The 22,267-nt window shown below is 39.3% G+C and overlaps 3 protein-coding genes across 3 annotated transcripts in view; all 3 read right to left on the minus strand.

Annotated features, from left to right (window-relative positions):
• LOC144650589 (uncharacterized) overlaps positions 1–8,530 on the minus strand; it is a 124,289-nt gene extending 115,759 nt beyond the window's left edge. Inside the window, exons 1-4 of the mRNA XM_078510299.1 lie at positions 8,365–8,530; positions 4,417–4,657; positions 3,883–3,929; positions 1,781–2,516 (exon numbers count right to left, since the gene is read on the minus strand). Of these exons, the coding sequence (XP_078366425.1) occupies positions 1,781–2,489 (709 nt within the window). The 5' untranslated portion in view covers positions 2,490–2,516; positions 3,883–3,929; positions 4,417–4,657; positions 8,365–8,530. The remainder of the gene's footprint in view (positions 1–1,780; positions 2,517–3,882; positions 3,930–4,416; positions 4,658–8,364) is intronic.
• The window catches only part of LOC144650580 (NLR family CARD domain-containing protein 4-like), a 220,886-nt gene that overhangs the window by 12,250 nt on the left and 186,369 nt on the right, over positions 1–22,267 (minus strand). The window lies entirely within an intron of this gene.
• Positions 10,654–19,647, minus strand: LOC144647985 (guanylate-binding protein 4-like). Its single transcript, XM_078507643.1, has 8 exons — positions 19,587–19,647; positions 18,590–19,088; positions 17,698–17,860; positions 16,394–16,775; positions 16,190–16,203; positions 13,184–13,306; positions 11,694–11,741; positions 10,654–11,303 (listed from the first exon to the last, which is right to left on the minus strand). The coding sequence occupies exons 1-8, from the start codon at positions 19,645–19,647 to the stop codon at positions 11,052–11,054; spliced, it is 1,542 nt and encodes a 513-aa protein (XP_078363769.1). The 3' UTR covers positions 10,654–11,051.

Genomic DNA, 22,267 nt, shown 5'->3' on the forward strand with positions numbered 1-22,267 from the left:
GCTTAAATCTTCCTTAGAGATAGACTCAATCCACACAGGGCTAGGGCACTCATCACACTGCCCAAACATGCAACTCTCAGATTCTGGGCTACATACAAAACAATCAACAAATCCCCCGGAATAATTAGGAAAATCAGGGATGCTCTTGGACAAACAATCACACAACAACCGAATGTTCTCATGATACACACACAGGCAAGCTTGATGTGGGTATTGCCCCAATAACAGAACATTTTTAGGCCGCAAAGAACAAAATTTGCTGAAACCAATCTTTACAGAAGAATGCTCTTTCTTAAAAAGAGCATATGTTTCTTGTAGAGACCACAAAAGGTGCCTTTTCTGAACTTGTTCCTTCCCGCCATCTTTTCTTACTGTTACAAAGTCCCGCTTTCCAGGTGCTTGCCGTGAGATTGAATCAAGGAGAAAAAATTCTTCAACCATTTGTACTGTGTCAGCAGGAATGCAGTTTGGACTTTTTTCAATGCGCATCTTTTTAGCCACAATACCCTCTGACTTAGCTAATTTCATGACCACTGCTTTTCTCTTTCGTGGACTGTGTGGTAATACTGGCTTCAATCTACCAACAGCTTTTCCAAGTGCCTGAGGGGTCTTGTAACCAGGTTCTTCTTTCTTTGCTGTGGGTTTTGCATTATTTTTTCTTCTTTCTTCTGCCTTCTTTCGACACCTGAACCTTCTTACTCTTTCCCTGTTTAGTTTTCTTTTTCTGGCAGCATCTGATGTACAAACAGGAATCCTTTTTGCTTTCTTTCTTGCCTGTTGTTTTCTCTTTTTATCCTTCAACTTGTATGCCTCATACTTCACAGGATCATCTTTGAGTCTCTTTCTATAATTATGCACCCTTTCAACAGTAGACTTTGCCATAATTATATGACAAAACTGCAAATGTGCACAGTATCAAGAAGGGACAAACAAGAGACAGCAGAGGCTCTAGTCAGAGCATGCTCAGTAACACTGAATTCTATTGAGCATGCTCAAAATGGGGTTATCCACAGACCTAAAGGATTCTAAAGTTCACAACCATGTACTGTACAGAAAAGCTACAAAATTATTCAGAATTTGAACTTTTCTGAACAATTAAATATTGTCAATCACTACAAGTCCAAAAATAAACCAAAATGTTAACTCAAACCTTTCCATGTGAAAAGTGTTTCACAGTGTAATGTCCGTAACAAAAATTATGTAATGTCCGTAACACAGATTTTAACACCCAGCTCAAAACCTACTAACAATATAATAGAAACAACTAGATTTTAAAAAGCTGTTGTCTACCTCAATTCCTCTCATTGTCATAGTATTAATGTTTTTGATGTAAATTCACAGGAATAGAAGTGTCAAGTGAGCCTGTAAAATCTTGGGTTTATTTTTGTGTAATGTCCGTAACAGAGATAAAAACAGAAACATTCTCAGCAATTTCAAATAAAATCAATACATTTTTCTACAGGTAATAAGATTAACATAAGAGGGTTGTTTATAATACAGAACCTCAATAAAAACTATGCAGGATAAGTTTTTTAAAAAGATTAAAAGTTGAAAATTGCTCTGTGAATGTAATGTCCGTAACATGGAATGGCCCCTATGCAGGGTAAAATACAAGATAACAGTGTATCTCCCCCCCAAAAAAAAATTGGCAGACTTAAATATAGTTATCATTAATCCCACTGAAAAAGCTTTTAACAAAAACAATTAATCCATATCTTATTAGAGTAATATTACATTACCGTAATTTAGGAGACCAACTAATAATGGGAATTCAACCTACCTTCACCTTCCATTTCTATTGCAGTTGCAAGTGGATAAGACTTAGCCAGCTCCTCACGCCGCCATCCAACAGTGACCTGCTCAGGGCCACTCAAAAACTCACCATCACAATGTACTTTGACTTCTCGTGCTGCTGGGTTTTTCAAAGGTGCCTCCCAGCCATCGCTTGCATGTTTGATGAGGTCAAGAAAATGTCGGCTAACATAACTTCTCATGCCAGTTGATTGCTCTTCAGCACTGGTAACTATTTTGGATGCATACGTTGTTAATTTTGCAGAGACAACAACATCTCCTAACTTGGTTTTCTTGGGATTCAGACCACTGCAGGTTCCTACAGAAATGACACCCTTGGGCCTTAGTTTAGTGACGGCATTTTTGACAGTAATCAGAGAACTGCCAGGACCAGTGGAACCTTTGTAGCATCTTATCAAAGCAACTTTCACTTTCTTCTCTTGACCTGCACACATGTCTCCAAAGTAAACATAACCAACACCATCAAACCAACATCTAAATGGATCTTTCAACTGCACATAACAAGCTATGAACTCACAGTTTTTGACCGTCACTAACAGGAATTCAACAGGCAGATTTGTGGCATCTGGATCCTTTAGTGGTGCTCGAATATCTCTTATGGATGGAAGATGAATTCTAAGTTCAGGTGGAACATCTTTTGAACTGCTACCAGAAGTGTCCATTGTAGCTTTTGCCATTTTTATCAACTGATTTTGAGAATGCTCCTAGAAAGCAACCATTAAAATAAATTTATTACAAATCAACTGTGTAGTAGCACAAAATAATTTCAACAAAAACTTAGAAAGGATTAAGAAGCCCCTGGAAGTAAATTCCCCTTAAAGGAAGTTGTGTTGTGCATGTCCCATCCATTGACCTTCACTGATGTCCAGGATTGAATGTAAGTATTGTTAGGGTTAGAGAAATCAGGATTCCACATGTACAGTTAAACCAGAATAAACAGCTACCTAACTGTAACTGTTAGTCATCATTTCAAACAATATAAGGTATGTTCAATGTGACAACTTGGCATAAAACTCCTAATTTGTAATGAAGATGAAGTATTCAACATGACACGAGCATGGGACAACGAAAAAATCTGAGTCCCCGTGTCCCATGCTCGTGTCATGTTGAATACTTCATCTTCATTATTTATTACCGAGCTTAAAATTTACCATCTTTATTGTTTACTTCTAATTTGTAGTTCCATAAATTGTCCATACCTCCCCCACAGAAGGGAATTTTTTCTAAGGACCTACCCCTCTGGAAATTCCAATTAACCTTCACACATTTCCATAAAGTTTTTGGCCTTTAAGACCCCTTCCTCCCCTAAATACAAGGGGTCTAAATACAAGTGTCTAAATACAAGTCTGCATTCAACGCTAGTGGCCCATATGTATATGGTGCTTATAAATACATGTAACTCTGGTTTCTGTGACATAAAGCATTAACTAGGTGTATTTCTACTCATCTCAACCCCTCCCCTCCCCAGATGGAATGCAAAGATAACCTCTGGCATTAAATAACATTAATTTTTCTAGTACCCATTTATACACCTGGTAGTGTACTAGCAATAGACGGATCGAAACTGACCAATTACTGATGACAAACTTTACACGAGTCTTACAGCCAATAACATCACGGCTTAACTGACCAATCAGCTTCAACGGACCAGACTTATAACATCATCGACTGACAACAACTTTTCACTTGACTCTGAAGATGACTTCCGCTCAGGTTGTCGAAACGTCAGTCACCAACAACAGTTCTTCTCAGAACTACTCTCACCCGGACGATCACACTATACGAACTACTGATACTCCTGGGTTCAAACCATTTACTTTAGTAATAATAATACTTACTAGTAATGCCTGATGTTTTTACCGTGTATAAAGAATTGTTAAATAAAATAAAATAAAATAAAAATGGTTGGAGAGACACAGTCCCCAGCCTCTGGTAAGCCCAAACTGATCCATCTAGAGTCCAGCACGTACATAACCGTTAGGTCACCATGCCTCCTTCACATGTTCAGTCATGTACCTGAATCTATTTAAAAGAGCAATTGAAAGCAGAGGTACATGTAGCATTACTCACCACTACATGTCTTTGTGTTCAGTAAAAGCTTGGTTCTTGAGTGATTCCTAAAGTAGAAATTAAAGAAGACAAAATAAGGTCATGCATAAGTATGTCCAGCTTAATATTAATTCCTGCTAAAAGGCATCCAGTCTACTAAGTTCTAAACATTTGTTAATGTTAATGAAATTTCATTATTTAAAAATTATTTTAATGCAGTGGTGAGAGCCCTCACCTCACACAAATGTGGCCTGGGTTCGATTCCTAGACCCACTTATATGCAGGTTGAGATTGCTTTTGGTTGTTGTCCTAATGCTTTGATGGTTTTTCTCCAGCGTCTTTTCAGTTTTCCTCCTTTCAGAAAAACCAACACTTATAATCTAAATTCCAATTCGATCAGAATACAGTGGATGAAGAGCCACTCTGTGAAAATGCCACTGCAAAATTTCCATTTTATTTAATAATTAATTTATTTTATTTACATTACACAACTTGAGTAAAAAAGAGCCAACTGGTACAGATTTATTTGGTCAAGCATTGAGATGTGTGCCTCACCTTTACAGGTGCTGAGTCAGGTACATGTAAGATGTCAACAGCAGTCACCAGGCTCCTGAGTTGTTTAAAAAGGATGAATGATGCTATCCACCTGACAAATCACTATCCAGTGGATAGAGTAGTTGGTTCTTTTCAATATTTATCCACTGGATAGTGATTTATCTGGTAGATAGCATTATCCACCCTGGACACTGGGCCAGTTAGTTACACATGGAAGCTGATGGATTGGAAGTCAAGTGAACTGCAGAGAACAAAATAAAAACACATTGATAAGCACTCAGTACAGTGAAGACAGCATAGCTTTGCAGCTGAGATATCGCAGCTGATAAACAGCAAGTCTGAGCAAAAACAAAAACATCCTGAAAACATTGATTTATAATACGGAAAGTACACAAATTAACGTATGTGTTACAAAAAAGTCAGCTTGTTGAAAGGTTTGTCCTCAGACAGTTTGATATGTACCATCAATCCCCAAGAAAAATACACCACAAGCACATGGGATCTTTAGCTGCAGTAGTGGTGGGTAACTGCAGCTGAGCATGGTTTGGTGCATAATACTATTTTGTCTACAGTACATCTATGCCAACCCTCATGCATTATCCTGGAGTCTCGCAGATACGGACTGAACCTCTCAGTCCCCCATTCACCCAGGTAATTTTTTTCAATATGTTTGATTGGGTGACATCTCTTTTTCACCTTACTCTACATATTTTATATTTGTACTCATTGCCAATGCTTATGTTAAAAGTGCCATGTTTTCAAAAACATTTAAATGTTGATTAAGCATTTTTACTTGTAAATTCTCTTTTTTACAGTTTAGTGTTTTTTAGCTATAAATGTTTTTTAAGAGTTTTAAAAATATTATTTCTTCTCAGTGGTAACATATTTTATAAAATTATTTGTATTTTTAATGTCCCAGGCCCCTACGGATACCAGCCTCGTTGCTGAATGGGCCACCCTCTGGTTAAATAAAGTTTCTTACTCTTACTCTTACATTATGTTATAATGGAAAGTTCCCTTGAGCGGGGGGGGGAGGGGGGGGGAGAGGGGTACTCATATATGTTTTGGTCTCCAAAACATATATGAGGTCTCCAAATTAGCACCTTGTTTTAGGAAGAATTTACATTTAAAATGATACCCTGTTCTAGAAAATTAATATGTGACCTCTCACGCGAAAACGTTCCTTAGGACTTGCCGTTTTGACACGGATAGCCGCGCGTTTGCCGTTCAGTAGCCGTGTGCACGGAAAGGGATGCCGTTTGAGCCATGTAAGCTATCCGTGTAACATAAATTAAGGGCCGTTTGTGCCGTGTGGCCGTTCCGTGTAAAAAAAATTGTCAGCCGTTCGAGCCGTGCAGCCGTTCCGTGTGAAGAAATTTACTAGCCATTCGAGCCGTGTAGCCGTTCCGTGTGAAGAAATTTACTAGCTGTTCAACCGTTCCATACAAAGAAAACTTTTAGCGGCTCGAGCAGCAAAAGCTATCCGTTTAAAGTTTCGTCAGCCCTTGAAGCGGCTCAAGCTACACGTACAAGAAAGTTGACAGACGTTCAAATGGCATGAGCTAAAAACTGCACCTTAGTAAATGTGATGTTTACAAACACCTCGTTTTAAACGGACACGGGGTTTTTTTCTGCTCTTGAAATATCTTCGCTTTTATAACATTCGATCATCGATAAAAATTTTATCTAAGACTAAAAACTAAGTTCAATTCAACGAGTTACTGTGTAATGAAAGAAACTCATCACACCGTTGAAATTTGCAGTGCAACATGCAAATAAATATTGTGCAATTAATTTTTATAGTTCCGAAGAAACTTGTACAGCTATGGACAAAGAGGAAGTGTGGCAGTGTTGCGTCGAGCGAGATGTTTATCTAGTCATTGCGTTACGCATTTGCCGAAAGGTTGCATATAAATTATACAGCAAGTGATCGCAATTCAGACGTCTGTTGTTTCTTTTCGGCCAAAAAACAAACAAACAAACAAAGAAATTTCCCATTCCTCTCAAAAGACTGAGATATTCGATACAGTTTAAGTTTAATTCAAAGTTTTGATTCAGAATGCAGATTAAGAACAATTCGATTTTATGTAATCAGTGTTATTGTATTACGACTGTTTTGCGATAATATTATTCGGAGCAGTTCGAAAGAGGAGTTTTGCTATTTTGTTATGAATGAAGCCGTTTAAATTTTTTCATCCGCGCGGCTGTTCGACATCATCCGTGTGAAGAAAATTTACATCCGTGCAGCCATTCGACTTCATCCGTGTGAAGAAAATTTACATCCGTGTAGCTGTTCGACTTCATCCATGCGAAAAAAAAATTACATCCGTGTAGCCGTTTAACTTCATCCGTGTAACAAAAATTTACATCCGTGTAGCCGTTTGACTTTATCCATGCGAAAAAAAATTACATCCGTGTAGCCGTTCAACTTCATCTGTGTAACAAAAATTTACATCCGTGTAGCCGTTCTCGGTATCCGTGTAGAATGGCTCATCGAGCCGTTTCTCATCCGTTCGCTTGCTGGGCGTTTCACCGAACACATGGATTCCGTAAGGAACGTTTTCACGTGAGAGGTCACATATTTGGAAATCCACTAACAGTGACCTGTCTTTGCTAAACTGCACCGTACTAGTCAAAAAAATTGTTACAAATTGGTTTGGCTATGGACGATAGGAAAGTAGTGGCCTAAAACTTCAAAAAATCTGCCAACGTTTTCAAGTTTGCTGTGTTACTTGGGAGAAAATTACATAAATATCATTGATTACGTTTATTCACACCTTGGGAAATTAATAGATAGGTTTATTTTGTTCTTCAAGGGTCATTTTAGTACACCTCATAATTCTATCCCAGTTCACACAAAGACTTCTCGTGATACTGTCCCTTAAATACCCGTTCTGGCTGCTGATAATTTAAAACTTCCATGCATGCGAAATAATCATATCCCCTTCTAAGAATGGTGTATAAAATGGATTGCCCCATTCAAGAACAGGAGCCCCAAAATCACTACCCCATTGGGCAGTGCATACTCCCATACAGTCAGGTATTCTGGGCAAGAAGTTTCCACCCTTCCCCTCCTCCCCTGGGAAAGTTCCCTTCTTTGTGGTAAAGTGGTGTGGGGAAGAGAGAGTGAAGTTAGGAATTTCACCATGAGTGTGAGATATCAACAACTGCAATTGAGCTGGCATGGTTTGGTGTAAAATACTCTCGTTTTGAGGGTGACAGCAAGAAACACAACAGTCGTTAATTCGAATGTTAAAGCAAATCTGCCAGGTCACGCCTCAGTAAAAGTTGAAAAGGGTCCGAACTAATGGAAGCAATAACCCCCCCCCCCCTCCACCCCCACCCTCCCCCATCTCTGGGGCAAATGTGTTACAAAAGTAATCCCCTAATATGCCCGTGTTAGATGCCCCGAAATTGCCCGAGGATCTAGGAAGGCAGCTGATACCTGCACATTACATGTATATTTCAACTCAAATGTAGGAGCATAATGTGTCAACCCCTAATATTTATAACTACTCACGTCTCGTGACGATGAAGTAAAGTTGGAAGTGGTCGAAACAATAATTTATGCAAATGCTTCTAGACATCTCACGTTTATACAAAATCCAGGAATACGACCAAAATACCTTACAAAAACGTTCACAAAAATTCGATAGTACTAAAACAACGATTTACAAAGCCAAGGGGGATTATTTTGAATCCGAACACTCGCAATATTTAGCAAATCGTAGCAACTGAAAGCGGAAGTTTAAGCACAAGTGCGCGATCAACTTCGGTGGAGTTATTCGCTTTTTGTTAAACTAAATTAACTATATCTAACGAGATTAAGATCAACTTTATGCCTACAATAAAATTTTTGAAGCAAAATGAGGTTAAAAAGTCCATACACAACCTTGATTCACGTGTAAATCAAGTCAAAACTTGGTGAATGAAATCATGCATTATTACCTTGATCGTCCGTTTGCACCACTCACACTGGATCAAAGAATCAGCAAACTTGATAATGGGTGACAGTGTAATCTTACATAACAAGCTTTCTTTCTTTCTTTTGAGGGTGACGCTACGAACTGAGATTGCAGGCCTCTAAACACGCTAAACTGACAACGAAGCGAAGACGCTTCCACAACCCACAGAGCGCAGAGAATGTTCGAGAGGCTCACTTCCAAATATGGTAAGCTGTCATCACGCGGCGGTGGCACGGTCTGTTTCGCTAACCTTTGCCACAGCGTGTTGAAGTGAAGGGTGTTCATTTTCACTCATAAGAATTGATTAGTTGATCGCTGCATGCAATGCTTATAATTTGGTTTAAATGTTTTGCAAGAGGTTTCAATATTAATGAAATCACCTCGCGTGATTTCATTGCTGGGGGACACGGGCAAGTCACGCAATGATGGTCACGGAAATTCAAGGCATGGAAAATGCCGTGGGGTCTTTTTCTCGAATTTTATAAAATTTGCATTTATTGTAAAAGATAAGTAAAAGGAGTATTTTGTTATGATGTTTTCACTTTTACGCAGTTTTAGTCATTTCGGGGCAGTTCTTTGGATGGAATGGACTGCCACCTAAATTACGTAAGCCATTAACCCTTAAAGGTTTACAGACCTTTACAAAGGGAATCAATGACATATTCCTTAACGGGAACTCACACAGAAAACACGGAAACCAGTATTTAGATTTTTTTTATCTCTTTATACTGATGGGTTTTTTAACCATGCGTAAATAAAGTTTTGTGTATCTCTATGTCTACATATACCGTAAGATCTTATTAATCTTATTAATCTTATTAATCTTATTAATCGCTTATTTAATTCCATCCAAGTCATATCATTTATTAGATTTATTCACAGTTGTCATTTTCGTCACGTGATCTTTCTAGTTATGGCGGGAGAACATGTGCAACAAATAAGAACCTGGTTTGAAACCTTGTTCGTCGCGACATGTCACGAGTCTCCCATAGCTCGGCTCGGTAGACAATCGTTTGAAGTCTTTGAAGAAAACGCCGTCGCCGTTAACATGCTGACGTGACAAGAGACAAGACCTGACACAACAATGCTTACATGTGTGAGCTTAGTTTGTGTTCTTCAGTGTTTAGATGGTCGGAGAATTTATCATGTCCACCAGCCCTGAATTTATTCCTTGTTAACGACGTATATTTTAAAAGAACAGAATATTTTGCCAAGTTATTGCAGTAACATGATAATACATAGCAAGAAATGTTAACGTGATCATGATGTGTTAAATCTGTTCAGTCTAACTTGGAAGAAATTGGTGAAATACAGGAAATCCAAGCTGGTCTAAGCTATTCACCCCAAATACATTATTTCTCCTTGGACGTCATTGATTAAATAAAATGAAATTTAAAACTGATTTGTTGCTAAACAAAAATTGCGTTATGTTGCAACGTGACAATCACAACAGGGTGTATGATACTGCCACGAGCCGGGTTAATCCCTGAGGTAAATCGCTGGGTTTTTTTCTTTTCCAAATCTAAGAGAAATTATAAGGTGTAGTTTTTTCTCTATCAATAGAGTACTACATTGTACATTGCAGCTACATGTACTGCATACAAATCACTGTTTTCAAACAAAATGACCTTCAACGCAATACTGCATGTAAAAAATAACATTAAACACAATTCAGAAAACCCCTAAGATGAAAAAAGTCTTGTTGTTTTTGTAATTACATTACGAACACAAATATCATCGCCTGATCACCGGATTGTCCGTAAAGACCCGTAAAAGAGGTTAGGTTTGAATTTGCTCCATCGGGCCGAGATTTAGGGTCCGTTGTCCGAATAAGAGAGGGTCCGTGTAACAGAGATGTTTTTCTGAAGAAAATGTGAGAATTTTGTCGGGACATCGGAGATTGTCCGTATCAGGGAAGTGTCCGTACGTAGAGGTTCGACTGCATTTTGTTCTTGTTCTGTGCGATTTCTTCTTGAGCTACTGAATGATTTTAAGAGCCACCAATTCAATTCAGTTAAATCATTCTTCGACCACAAAGAAGGAATGACTGGAATGCGCATCCCGGCGGTCTTACAAGGCGAGAATCTCTGGAATGGTTACAAAGATTCACATCTTCTCATGTCAGTTGACACCATCACGTGATTATTTATTTATAAATTTATTTATTTATCGTATTTTTATATATATAATTCGTACCGCCCAGGGCTCCTGTTGAAGGTATCTGTACAGTTTTGGTGCCTTTACAATTTCGTGGTTAGCACACGTAACAAGGTTTTACTTAAAGTGTTTTTTAATTGCGTTTTGAATTCAATTCGTTTCTACGGGAAACTGCTAGTAAGCATTGATTGTTCTTTACATTTTTCATTTTTGTTTTTTTTTAACATTTCATCAGTTTTCAATCATAATTTGTGAACCCTCCAACGCTTCCTTCTTACAAGGTACAAAACGTGTAAATATTACAACATGTTATAAACCAAGTTTTCTGCGAACCAAAGGACCTTCTGAGCTAGATTCACACGTACTGCCAAGTTCTTTGGCCTATCTTCTCCCAGTAAGGCCTAATGAAACATTTTCAAGAACAGTAGTAGTCGTAATACCCGTACACAGCTCTACACATACTACTAAGTACATGTGTCTTTAACTGACACTCAAGTAGTTTCGCTCAGTATATTACATTCTCCTGAGCCTGTCTCGCAGATTATTGATGGTTGCCTCTTGTTCTTGTTGTTTTCGTCTAGCTGTCTCTATCTGAGCTTGTAGTTCTCTTTGTTGTCGTAAATATCTTTCCCTTTCTGCTGCCGACCTTTCCCTCGCTGCTAGCATGGCGGCTTCTGTCTGCTCTCTTTGTGTTCGCATTTGTTTTTCGATCATGCGTTTAAGCTCTCTTTCTTCTTCAATGTGCTTCTCTTCCAACTGGGCAATCTGAGAGAAATAAATGAGTGATTTAAAGGACAAGTTGCTTTTTTAGTTCTTTCGACATGAGAAGTTCCGCTGATCTCCGCTTCTTGTCAGCATATAAACATAAAGGTCCGAATAAGTGGTGCTAGAGTTGTAGACATACTTAAACTTTCTTAAACGCAATAACACGCGCTATTTCTTTAAGGTACTCTGTAAACAAACTAGTTGTCCCGGCCGGCCTCTTCCACAAACTAGCTTTTTGAAAAATAGCTTTAGCTAAAGTGGTACAACAATTTGGATAACCCTACCCTGTGGTCTTAGGAAAACAAAATCACTCAATGCATTAATTTAGGAGTTTAGCAGTGTGTCAGTATACAGGCAAGTAAGGGATCTCTTTTAATTAGCAATACTTACCTTGTCTTCGATATCCTTTCTACTTTCCGCCAAATGTTCGTTTTCAAGCTAGAAAAAAAAAACAATGACGCCGTGAGATATTCAGATTCAGAATGAGTTGCTAATCAACTCAGTGTAAAGGTGAACAACGAAATTCTTCCAAAATTCAGATTTGTATTTGTTTGATTGATACTAATAAATACGCCTCATTGGTGCTTCCTTACACGGAACTGCACTGCGCTGTGCCGTGCCGTGCTGCGCTCAGTGTGCTGTGCCGTGCAGTGCGCGCCGTGCGCATGCTGAACTGTGCTGTTCTGTACTTATGGGTTAGAGACTGTTGTGAGTGTTTTGTTGACAAATACACGCACGCGCTGGCCGCACAATGAACGAGAAATTTTCAATACTGCACGAGGCGTAGCCGAGTGCAGTATTGAAAATTTTGAGTTCATTGTGAGGCCAGCAAGTGCGTGTATTTGTCAACAAAACACGAACGAACAGACTCTAACCCTTTTAATATACAATCTGAGTACACTTCATCGAACTGCAAGCGATCATCGACTTAACGAACTTCAAACAACAAACTTAATGTTTAAAAATAAGAAGTGTAGTAGTACATAATTACACGGGATTACATCAATAATATAAAAATCACAAATTAGCCGTACAGAAATAAAACTTAAAATGGTTCATAAAATCGTTCATCAGCTGTGGTCGTTCATAAATACAGTCAGCGAGAAGCTTGTTCAATGCAAGTCGATGGCTTTCACAATCAAGCAACTACAAGCAAGTCAATCGCACACAAAAATGTATTTATTGAGCTGCAGTTTACCTTTGAACATGAAAGCGCTTCAAGTTGTTATCCTTTTCGATTTTGTTTGGTATTGGATCGTTGATAATTTGAGGAATATACTTTTCTTCCACTTCTACAAGCTTTGAAGCTGAAGACACCTTCAATAATGCACGATTTTCGTGCATTATTGTCAATACTGCACTGTCTGAGTTTGCTGACGACAGGTAAAGCAAAATCACGTGATCTATTTTAACCAATTGCGCGCGTGGATTTTGGACAGTGAACGAAGATTGTATATTATTCGATACTGCACTGCACGGCAATGCCATGCAATACACTGTACTGTACTCCAGCAAAATCAGCACAGACAGGGAGCCGATGAACTCAAAACCACAGATCTTGATCGTACAGCAAAAGAATCATTACTTATTCTTTGTCAGTTAGTGAATACTGTCCCTCACATACCTCAACTGAGAGTACTCATGAAAAAACACTCGAATAATGGAAAACATTGAAAAATACGATATGCTGTGTCCAGTGAGAACAGTACAGTTCTGCTACTTTGCAATAATAATAAGCAAGCATCTTTATCGACTAAATATAGGAAGGCGACAATTGCTGGCCTTCTAGCTCAACGCTTTTTTACACAAACTAAGCAGCTGAGCAGATTCCCACTTCGAATCACTGCTGAACAAAAACTGATGATAATATTCAAACTTACTCGAATCTTTTCTGTCTCTTCAGCCTCGGCTTCTCTCGCTGCTTTCTCGGAGGCGATTTGCTCAAAATACAACCTCCTTGTCTTGAGTTGAGCCAGATGTTCTTTCATCTCTTCAAAGTGTTGCTGATGTTTGAAAGAAAACAACTTCAATTATATCACCAAACTAACTAATAACTATTGTGTGCAGTGTTGTAAACAGTTAGGAAAGACAGCTGACTTACTCTTGTTTCGTTCTTGTTGCCAATTTATTTTTAATAAAGAACGTTTTAAAACGACTGCGTGTTCGCCAGCTGGTAGAAGAAATCTCCATGGGCTGGCACAACCACCTCTTGTGCTTGTGCCTATGCTTATGCAGCAGTGATTCCTAATTAGGACAGTATAACGGTGGCGGATCTATGGAAAGGGGCCGGGCCACTTCTTATTTTTGGTAAAAGACATTTTATTTTTCTTGGACTCCCCCTGTTAAAACCTATTGGGTGTACATACAACTGGATACGTCACTACATTGTTATGAATTTATGCTTATGCTTGTGCTTGTTTCTTGTGCTTTTGCTTGCGCTATTGTCCAGTAAAAACTAGCCCTTTATCTAGATGTATTAATCTTGTAACAATTAAACAAAAACGCTGTACCAAGAAGGGGGCTATTTTCTATCAATGGTAAACGAAAGGGATACCTTTTCTGTCGAAAGTGGTATATAAAAGGGTAAGGATTTGGACCCCAGGGTGGAGCTTTCCCGTATAAAAAAAATTGAGAACCCTTCCGCATCAGGGTAAGAGAAGTGACCATCTTACAAGCAAACATTTAAAATAAATGGCACGCAATGCATGCAGAAGCGATGACGTTTTACAAAGGGTTTTATATATTTTTAGGAAATTTGTCAACAATTAACGTAAATTAAAGTTCAGTGGAACACCGCTTTACGGCACCCGTTTAATACGAACAGTTTTGTTTGTCCATACATTTTCTCTAACATTAAGTTAATAACGGACAACAGACACTTTCTACTGTGAACCAAGTGAAACGCTCTCATACAAAGTTAACCTCGCTTTACGGATACTTTTCGGTCACTGCTTATATTATCTTTGCACCATACATTTTTCCATTTGTAACGATTGTGTGCTTATTGCACCTCCTTAGAAAAATGAAAACTTTCTTTAAGCTATGCGTTTTATTCTAGTTGCATTACCTTATACAGTGGAACCTCGATTTAACGAAGGGCCAAGGGACTGGGGAAATTTGTTCGTTATATCGAGAGTTCGTTATATCGAAAACCTCGATTTAACGAGTTTTAGGAAAAACAACCAAAATATTCGTTATATCGAGGTATAGTATATATTTAATTTTCAACGGTGTTATGTTGCACTGGACAGCACTGCCCAGCATTTCCGATCTGATCAATTACTATAAACATTCTTTCTTTAATGTCTATACAAAGCTATTGTCTCAGTACAGATCTGTATATAGCTACGGTACTAAAGCCTGAACAGGCAAACAAAACTACTTAATGCGTCCTTCATTTAAGAAATTCCTCAAAATGAACATGATAACAAAACGCTTCAGGGATCGTGTGCCTTGTGCCGTGTCTTCCACTAATTTTTAAAGCACGGAGGACAAATATCTGTGAAAGTGGTTGGTAAACGAAGAAACAAAGGCATTCAACTAGAAATTCTAGCTATGTTTTCCTTTTCCTTCAAAGATAAAGAAAATAATTAACAGACCAGCTCACAAGAGACAAAGAGGATAAAGTCGATCTGTTGAGATTTTTTGTGTTTGTCACAGTTTGTATATGTATACAGCTAGCGCTGTAATGATCTGTTGCCCTCTTGTTACAGGATCAAACAAATTTCATCCTTGTTGGTTTGATTCGTACTCATCTTCCGTCATATGTTGACATTTATTCGTTATATCGAGGTATATTTTACGTTTGGGCTTCTGGATTGTGTTCGTTATAACGAGGATTTCGTTAAATCGAGGTTCGTTATATCGAGGTTCTGTTCTATACATTTTACTGTAATTTTGGCCGGGCTGAAGAAAATCGTTCGTTATACCGAGGACTTCGTTGTATAGAGGTTCGTTAAATCGAGGTTCCACTGTAGCGTGACATTTAATCTACGATACACGATACCTTTCGTGAGCGACCGGATATGCAAGGTCAAGTTCTGTCTCTGACCGGACCACACTTGTATTATTTCGAGCCGCTGCGTAGCGCATATAAAAAGTGATTTTATATGCTGATTTTAAATGGTGAACATGGCGCCAGATAAAAGAAATATGTTCCATACGTTTTGGGCTTTCTGTCCCTTCTTCGGTGGAAAAAAATCAACTGGCATTTCAATTTATTCCACAGAAGGGGCAGTAACCCCGAAACAAAAGCAACATATTTATTCTATCTGGCGCATTATTCTCCTTTACACAGGCCAATTGTACATATGTCTGTTTACTGAATCTAATAGAATTTGTCAAATATAATTTGTCTCTTTCGTTCATATCTTTTATAAGTCCTTTTTAAGGAGTATTTTGCTTTGTGTTCTTCGCGGCGATTTCTTGTTGTGCTAAACTTAATATTTATTCTCCCTGTAGTTAGTTCCAGTCCTTTTCAGTTGTTCGAACGAAAACGACAGAACCGATCCAAGGGCTCCGGCATAAAGCTCGACTACGTCATCGCTTAAAAAAGATAAAAATCGTCTTCCATGTTATAGTTAAGAAATAGAAGGTGGCGAAAGCGAACTGCAAAAACTATCGAGCACAAATCTGGACTCTAATACGTGTGTATGGTGCTGTATTTTAGCAGTACTTACTCATAAACAGCTCTAGCATCGTTCAGAAAAGGCGCGGATTGCGTGTTTGACGTGCGAGTGTGAATGATGACTGCGTGTGCAAAGTCTCCCTCTACTAACTATGGTGCAACGCACGAGTATAGCGCTGAAAATACTGTGTGCCTGACACTTTGCTTCGTTCTAAACTAGTCCCTGCTGCGTCAGAAAATAAAATTCCTTAGCCTAAACCTCACCAGCCAATCCTAGACAGGGCAAATAAAACAAAGAATGATCGTTAGAGCAGACTTAAACGATACTCGAGAAAACAAAAAATGACTGAAACCAAAAGTCGCTAAAGTACCTAGTTTAATAAGCGTAACTCAGATCCTTTGAAGGACCGGACACCCAATTCCCAGAAGTTTCCTTCCTTTTTTACTCATAATTTTTTTTCGCGATTGCGGCTCAATAGAAATTCAATTAGAAATAGAAATTTAAGGAGAAAACGTCCGGAACCTGGGTTTTTTACGAAAAGAACTCGAATATGCACAGAGGATCTAGAATGTTTTGTCCAACCTTCTCCAGTCACGACTCCTTGTCCACCAAAACTCCGTTTAGGACTCAGCTTAGAATGCAGCATCTGTTTAAAATCTTCAACTCCTTTCAGGAGAGAGGAGTTTATCTCCCCCTGCCTCCCCTCCTCAGTTAAGTTTTGTATGACTTCCGCGTCTGACGATGGTGGGGAGAGGGGAAACGCGTCGAAGTCTGGAAAAAACTTCAGGATGTTGTTGACGACTTTTTGTGATTTGTCACTTGGCCGCCCATGGGCTTTAAAAACCTGTTTGAGGCAAAAAGAGTATTTGTTCGTTTTATTTTATGCCATGCACTCATGCCAGTACACAGAAGTAAGGCAAAACCTCGCCCTAATGAGATCAAATACAGTTGAATGGGGAAACAAGTACCAGATGAAGGGCATGAAGGCGAATTTTCTGAACTGACTGAGCCCGCGTGCTTATCGACACCGACGTTGCCAAGTAACAAGACCTATCCTGATTACCTCATTCTGGCGTAGTCGTGAGTTCTACGAATTACTCCAAATTACCCTGGCAGAGGCGGTGGAGTGTTTGAATGTCGGGAGGGGGAGGGGGGCTACGATTGATAATCGGCAGGTTTTCATATTTGGGGCAACCTTTTTCCATTTTGACAACCTTTTGTTTTCTGAGGAGCTTCTAGACCAAAGATTTCCGAAGACTCTCCAATTGTTGTTTAAAGGCAACGAGCGTTTTCGATCATTTTCCAACTTTTGCGAAGGGAAACGAAGTTTCCCAAAGACTTCTCTGGAAGTTTCGAAGATGTTTGAACTTAGTCAAGAGATGGAATATCTTGATAAACCAATTTTACGTTGCGCTCGCGATATTTTCGTCACCAAAATGTGGGGGCTCCCCAAATTTTCGTTTGCGGGGGGGGGGGGGGAGCTACGGCCCCCTGCCCCCCTGCTCCGCCGCCTTTGCCTAGGTACCAGAGATTCTTTTCGAGCATGGAGGAATACTTTGCTTCAACGGGCCGAGTCACTTACGAGTTGCTCCAAATTACTTTCGCATGACTTCAAATGGTGATTGGATAGTAAGAATCGTTGAACTTTTCGAATTTTTTTTATTGAGGATTAAAAATAAAATCCGCTCTTGTTTCTTCGATTAATTTGCGCTGCACTTAGAACCAAAATGCGTTGTATAAGTTTGATCTCCCGTATGGTTAATTACCTTTTCAAGGAAATATTTCTTGAGGTTTTCCACGCCCTTAGGCAGACTTAAGACAACATCTCTCAGCAGCCACACAAAAGAAGGAAACACTTTTCGTGAATTCTCGTCGTCTAAAGGTTGTCCTGCGATCACTTGGATTCGCTGGGAAATCTTATTGATGTGACTACGAGAAGTTAAGGAATCTAAACTATAACTTGATCATATCTGTTACGAATTTTTTGGTAACATCAACGAATACGCTTTCTTAGACTGCAACCAACAAAATACCAAAAAATAATACATCCCCAACCCGCCGAAAATAACCCCCAAATCTAGCTCAGACGAAAAAATCCTCTCAAAAATCATGTTTCCAGTATTTCATTTATGACTCTTTAAATAAAAATGTGGAGCTGCATGGTTTTTGTTATTGTTTTTGTTGGAGTTTGTATAGGACTTGTTCTGGTTTAAATATCACTGTGTTTGGGGAGTTTTATAATGCGGTATTCTGATATGGCATTAAATTTTTCAGACACAGTATCCCTTTCCAAATATAAACCCAGTCATTTTTGAAACGTAGAATTCTTTTCGAGAATAAGTCCTCCTGTAGATAAACCCTCCAAAAAAGCCTTTTGAACAAAAATAAGCCCAGGGCTAATTATGGAAATTTCACAGAACGTTTATGAGGGCCTAACAGGGGGGTGGGTCCATGTTTCCTTGTTCCCAACAGGGGGGTGGGTCCATGTTTCCTTGTTCCCAGCAAAATTTTCCTTGTTTTTCCCGAGTTTCCTAAAAGTATTTCGGTGTTCCCTGTTCCCTAAAATATGCTCTTGTTCCTGTGTTCCCAGTTTTACTTTCTTTTTGTTCCCAGGTTCCCTGTAACCCCTTGGAGAGCCCCTTTATATATTTAGGATACTCAAGCCCTTCCAAATCAGTTCGTGTGGGCACACCAACAGAATTGTAGATCAACACGGAACTGAGAAGAACGCTCAGTGTAAAGATGGCGTGATCATTCATGCCTTCCGCCCCAACAGCGTCAGTTCCTTCAGAATCCAATAACACCACAGTGAACTCTCGGCCATGATCATCCGTGTATTCCTCTGGGACCACCCACATCCATATTCCCATGGTCTCGGGGTCAAACGAATGCCCCAGGGGAAAGACATCCCCTTGATCAAAAGCTCTGCTCAGGATGTACGATTTGCCCCTTCTGCATGGCCCAGCAATTGACACCACGCACACTGGTCCCTGGATGGCCCTGAGTTTCCGTAGTGCCGCATTCACCAGCTGAAGTCCCGTGCGAGCTTGGCTTTGGTCACGTTGAAACATCCCGGATGTCTCGTCCCAGCTGCAGTTGTTTGGTATGCATATTTTCTTGAAAGTTTTTGAAGAGGATTTCTGAGAAACTAATGCACCTATCAATTTTAAGCCAGACAAGGAGGACGAGGGGGAATAGGATATGTTTTGGCCAAAACTGCCTCTGCTAGCAGTTCGTGGAAAATTAAAGATTCGCGCGAGAAGCGTGCGTGAATGCGCGCGAGACACTACAGCGATATTCTGGGAAAATGGTGAATGAGAATGTGTAACAAAATTTTCCTAAGAGTGTTCTGCTGTCCAAATTTTTAATTTGCAGCGATAGAAGCAAGGCAGCATATTCCAAGGGCAACTACTGCGATTCTAGCGATTTTCAAGCAATAAAACATGTTTACAGACAGAGCGAAATCATTAACTTGCAGCACATGATATTTCACCAGTGACGATCAGCTCGACAACATTAAATCCTCTAGCTTTTAATGCCGTGTAACAGAGTTTTTAATTCAATTAGAAAGTAATGTGAATAAATAAAAAAAACAAGTAGTGTTGATGGATCGTTTTCAGCGAGTACCCAGTTTACATGTAATCATTTCTTTTACCACAATGTAATAAGTTTTGATTATTTTGTAAGTTCCGCTTCACTTCCGCCTTGACAGCCATAGCTGATGCAACACTGAGAAGCTGTTCGTTAAAATGTAACTTTCTCCCTTCGTATATCGAACTGCATCTCCTTTCAAATCATCCATAAATTGGATAAAGCTACCGAGCGAAACTGTTAAATATTTACCGCTAAAAAGATGTGAATTTAGATACAACTTTATAAGTTTGAGAACCTATAATTTTGCGTTTAGGTAAAGCTAAACAGCTTTATTTTTTAGTTGTGACAAGAAAGGATATCCTGTCTTGGAAGTTACTAACAGATTAGAATCGTCGAAATGGAGAAAGCATAATAAATAATACGACAATAAAACTGAAAGGCATTTACATTCAAGCCTGATCAAAAGATCTGCATATCGCAAATTACGAGGAAGAGAGGTATCCGTCGAAGACACTCGAAACGTTCCTTTCCCGGGGGGGTACTCGGGAAAGTTTTGTACGGGGAGGCTCCGCCCGAAGATCCAACCCCTTACCCTTTTATATACCATTTTGATAGAAAAGGTACCCCTTTTGTATACCTTTTATTGCAAAAAGGCACCCCTTTCATATACCTACGCGACATCACATTTACCTAAAACGGGCTGTTTTCTTGTCATTTTTATGAAGCGCTTAATAAATTAAGACGATGCATCCAAAAGTTGGGTCTGCTCGAAATATTTAATGTAAAGGCCTTTTAAAATATCATTATGAAAGATTTCCCTACCCTTTCATATACCAAAATTTGTGAAATCCCTACCCTTTTATATACCTGGAGCCTGAAAAAGGTACCCCTTTCGGGCGGAGCCTCCCCGTATAGGCCATTATAGGGAGTACCCCCCCCCCCGGGGTTCCTTTAAGGAACGAGAATTCGACTTACCTTTATCTAAATCCTTCTCTGCTTTATATTCCGCTGGAAACCAAGGTTTAAGAACACTAGTTTGCAGTGAAAACGTCTCTTTGGGTATCCCTGCTCGAGTACTAAGATTTAATAAGTTCCGACTTCCGAGAAAGTCCCGAATTATAAATAAATCATGACAACATTTAAGGTCACGCTAGAGACAAAAAGTCACGCGGGAGCCAAAGAAAATCACGCTCTCGCGAAAGTCAAGGAAACTGAAATGATCATTACTTTTTTGCTTGTATAGATAAAGATTTGGCTCTGTTTTCTTCTCATGAAAGATGAGTGCCTTTCTATTCGTGTTAACACATTAAAAAGATCACAGCCATTTTCAACTTTAAATTTTACACCGATATACCCTCCCCTCCTTTTTGATGCACTTCTCCGACCCTCTTTAATTTTTCTATCTTCTCTGATACACAGCCAATGACTGTATCAGCGAACTGTAGAAGATAAACAACGAAGTAAAGCCCAAAAATTAGCATATTGGAGCGATCAAAATATAATTAATTCATATCCATAAAATAGATATACAGGGACATGCAGCTTTTTGAGCAAAGCATCTTCTTAACCCTTTAAGTCCTAACAACGCATATGTGCGTGGAAAATACCAGCAGTGATTGAAAAAGCTCTAGCTTTTACATATCTGGGCACATGATAGTAATGACTGCTTTTTATGGCAAAGTGATAATTTTCATAGCTTTAAAAGCCAACTAACTGACTAAAACTGAAAATGCCCGTTTTCTACGTAACAGGACAACAACAAAAAACACACATCTTTGCCTCCATTTTTTTAATGAAAAAATAATTCTGACTTCAAAAATATACATTTGCAGCAAACTTTGACCCTATTCCCTTCCGTTCACCAAGGAAATTTCCCATCAATCATTCAGCAGACTCAGCAATTACTATTCGATTAGAGCTATGCTTGCAAACCTGTAATTTCCTCGTTGCTGACCGAAAGGGATGCTTGGGAAAAACAGTCATGGCGGCGGCATGAAAGGCTTCCTACCTTTATTCCATATATTTTTTATAAGTGTCGAGCCACCCAATCCTGCCGGCAAAATGTTGCACCGATTGCATTCTTTGGAAGTCAGAACTCGTCCAACATGCATTGGCAGGTCTTGGAATCCACCCACAGAACGGCCAGAGAGACAACTTTACCAATGAACCGCCATCTTTCGATTCGAATATTTCTGGCGTTCCAATCAAGACAAAATCATCTCTCACCTCTGGTTTCTTTCAGATGCTGGCCTCTACCCACCATTCTAGCTTAATGATGCCAGCCTGGGGGCTTCTGCAGTGGAAAATGACTCGAAAAAAACCCTTATAAACGAAATATTCGCCAGATTCGAGCCCGTATGCTCGCTCAACAAGAAAGAAACGGTTGAATGCTGACGTCACAATGAAACTTTGAGCCCTCAGTGTTTTGAAACAGCACACATTTTTACTTGAGCTTCTTATATGCAATCACGAAATTCGACAGATTAGTTTGAGCCCAGAAAACTGCTTAAAAAATACCAGAACATTAGGATTCTAAGGGTTATTGAGAACAATAGGGGTCACGTGACCAGGACGTACGACACCACGGAGTGAAAGCTAGGGTTATGCTTAACCCATAATAGTGTCTGGATTAGGGTTGAAGGTTAAAGGCTTATGGGTTAAGGTTAGGAATGAGTTGTTGGGGTTAAGGTTTGATTTAGGCTTAGGGTGGCAGTTTACGCCTGGGTAAGTCACGTGACAAGC

This window comes from Oculina patagonica, chromosome 4 (assembly GCF_052425735.1).
Source record: "Oculina patagonica isolate OP01 chromosome 4, crgOcupat, whole genome shotgun sequence".
Lineage (NCBI taxonomy): Eukaryota > Metazoa > Cnidaria > Anthozoa > Scleractinia > Oculinidae > Oculina > Oculina patagonica.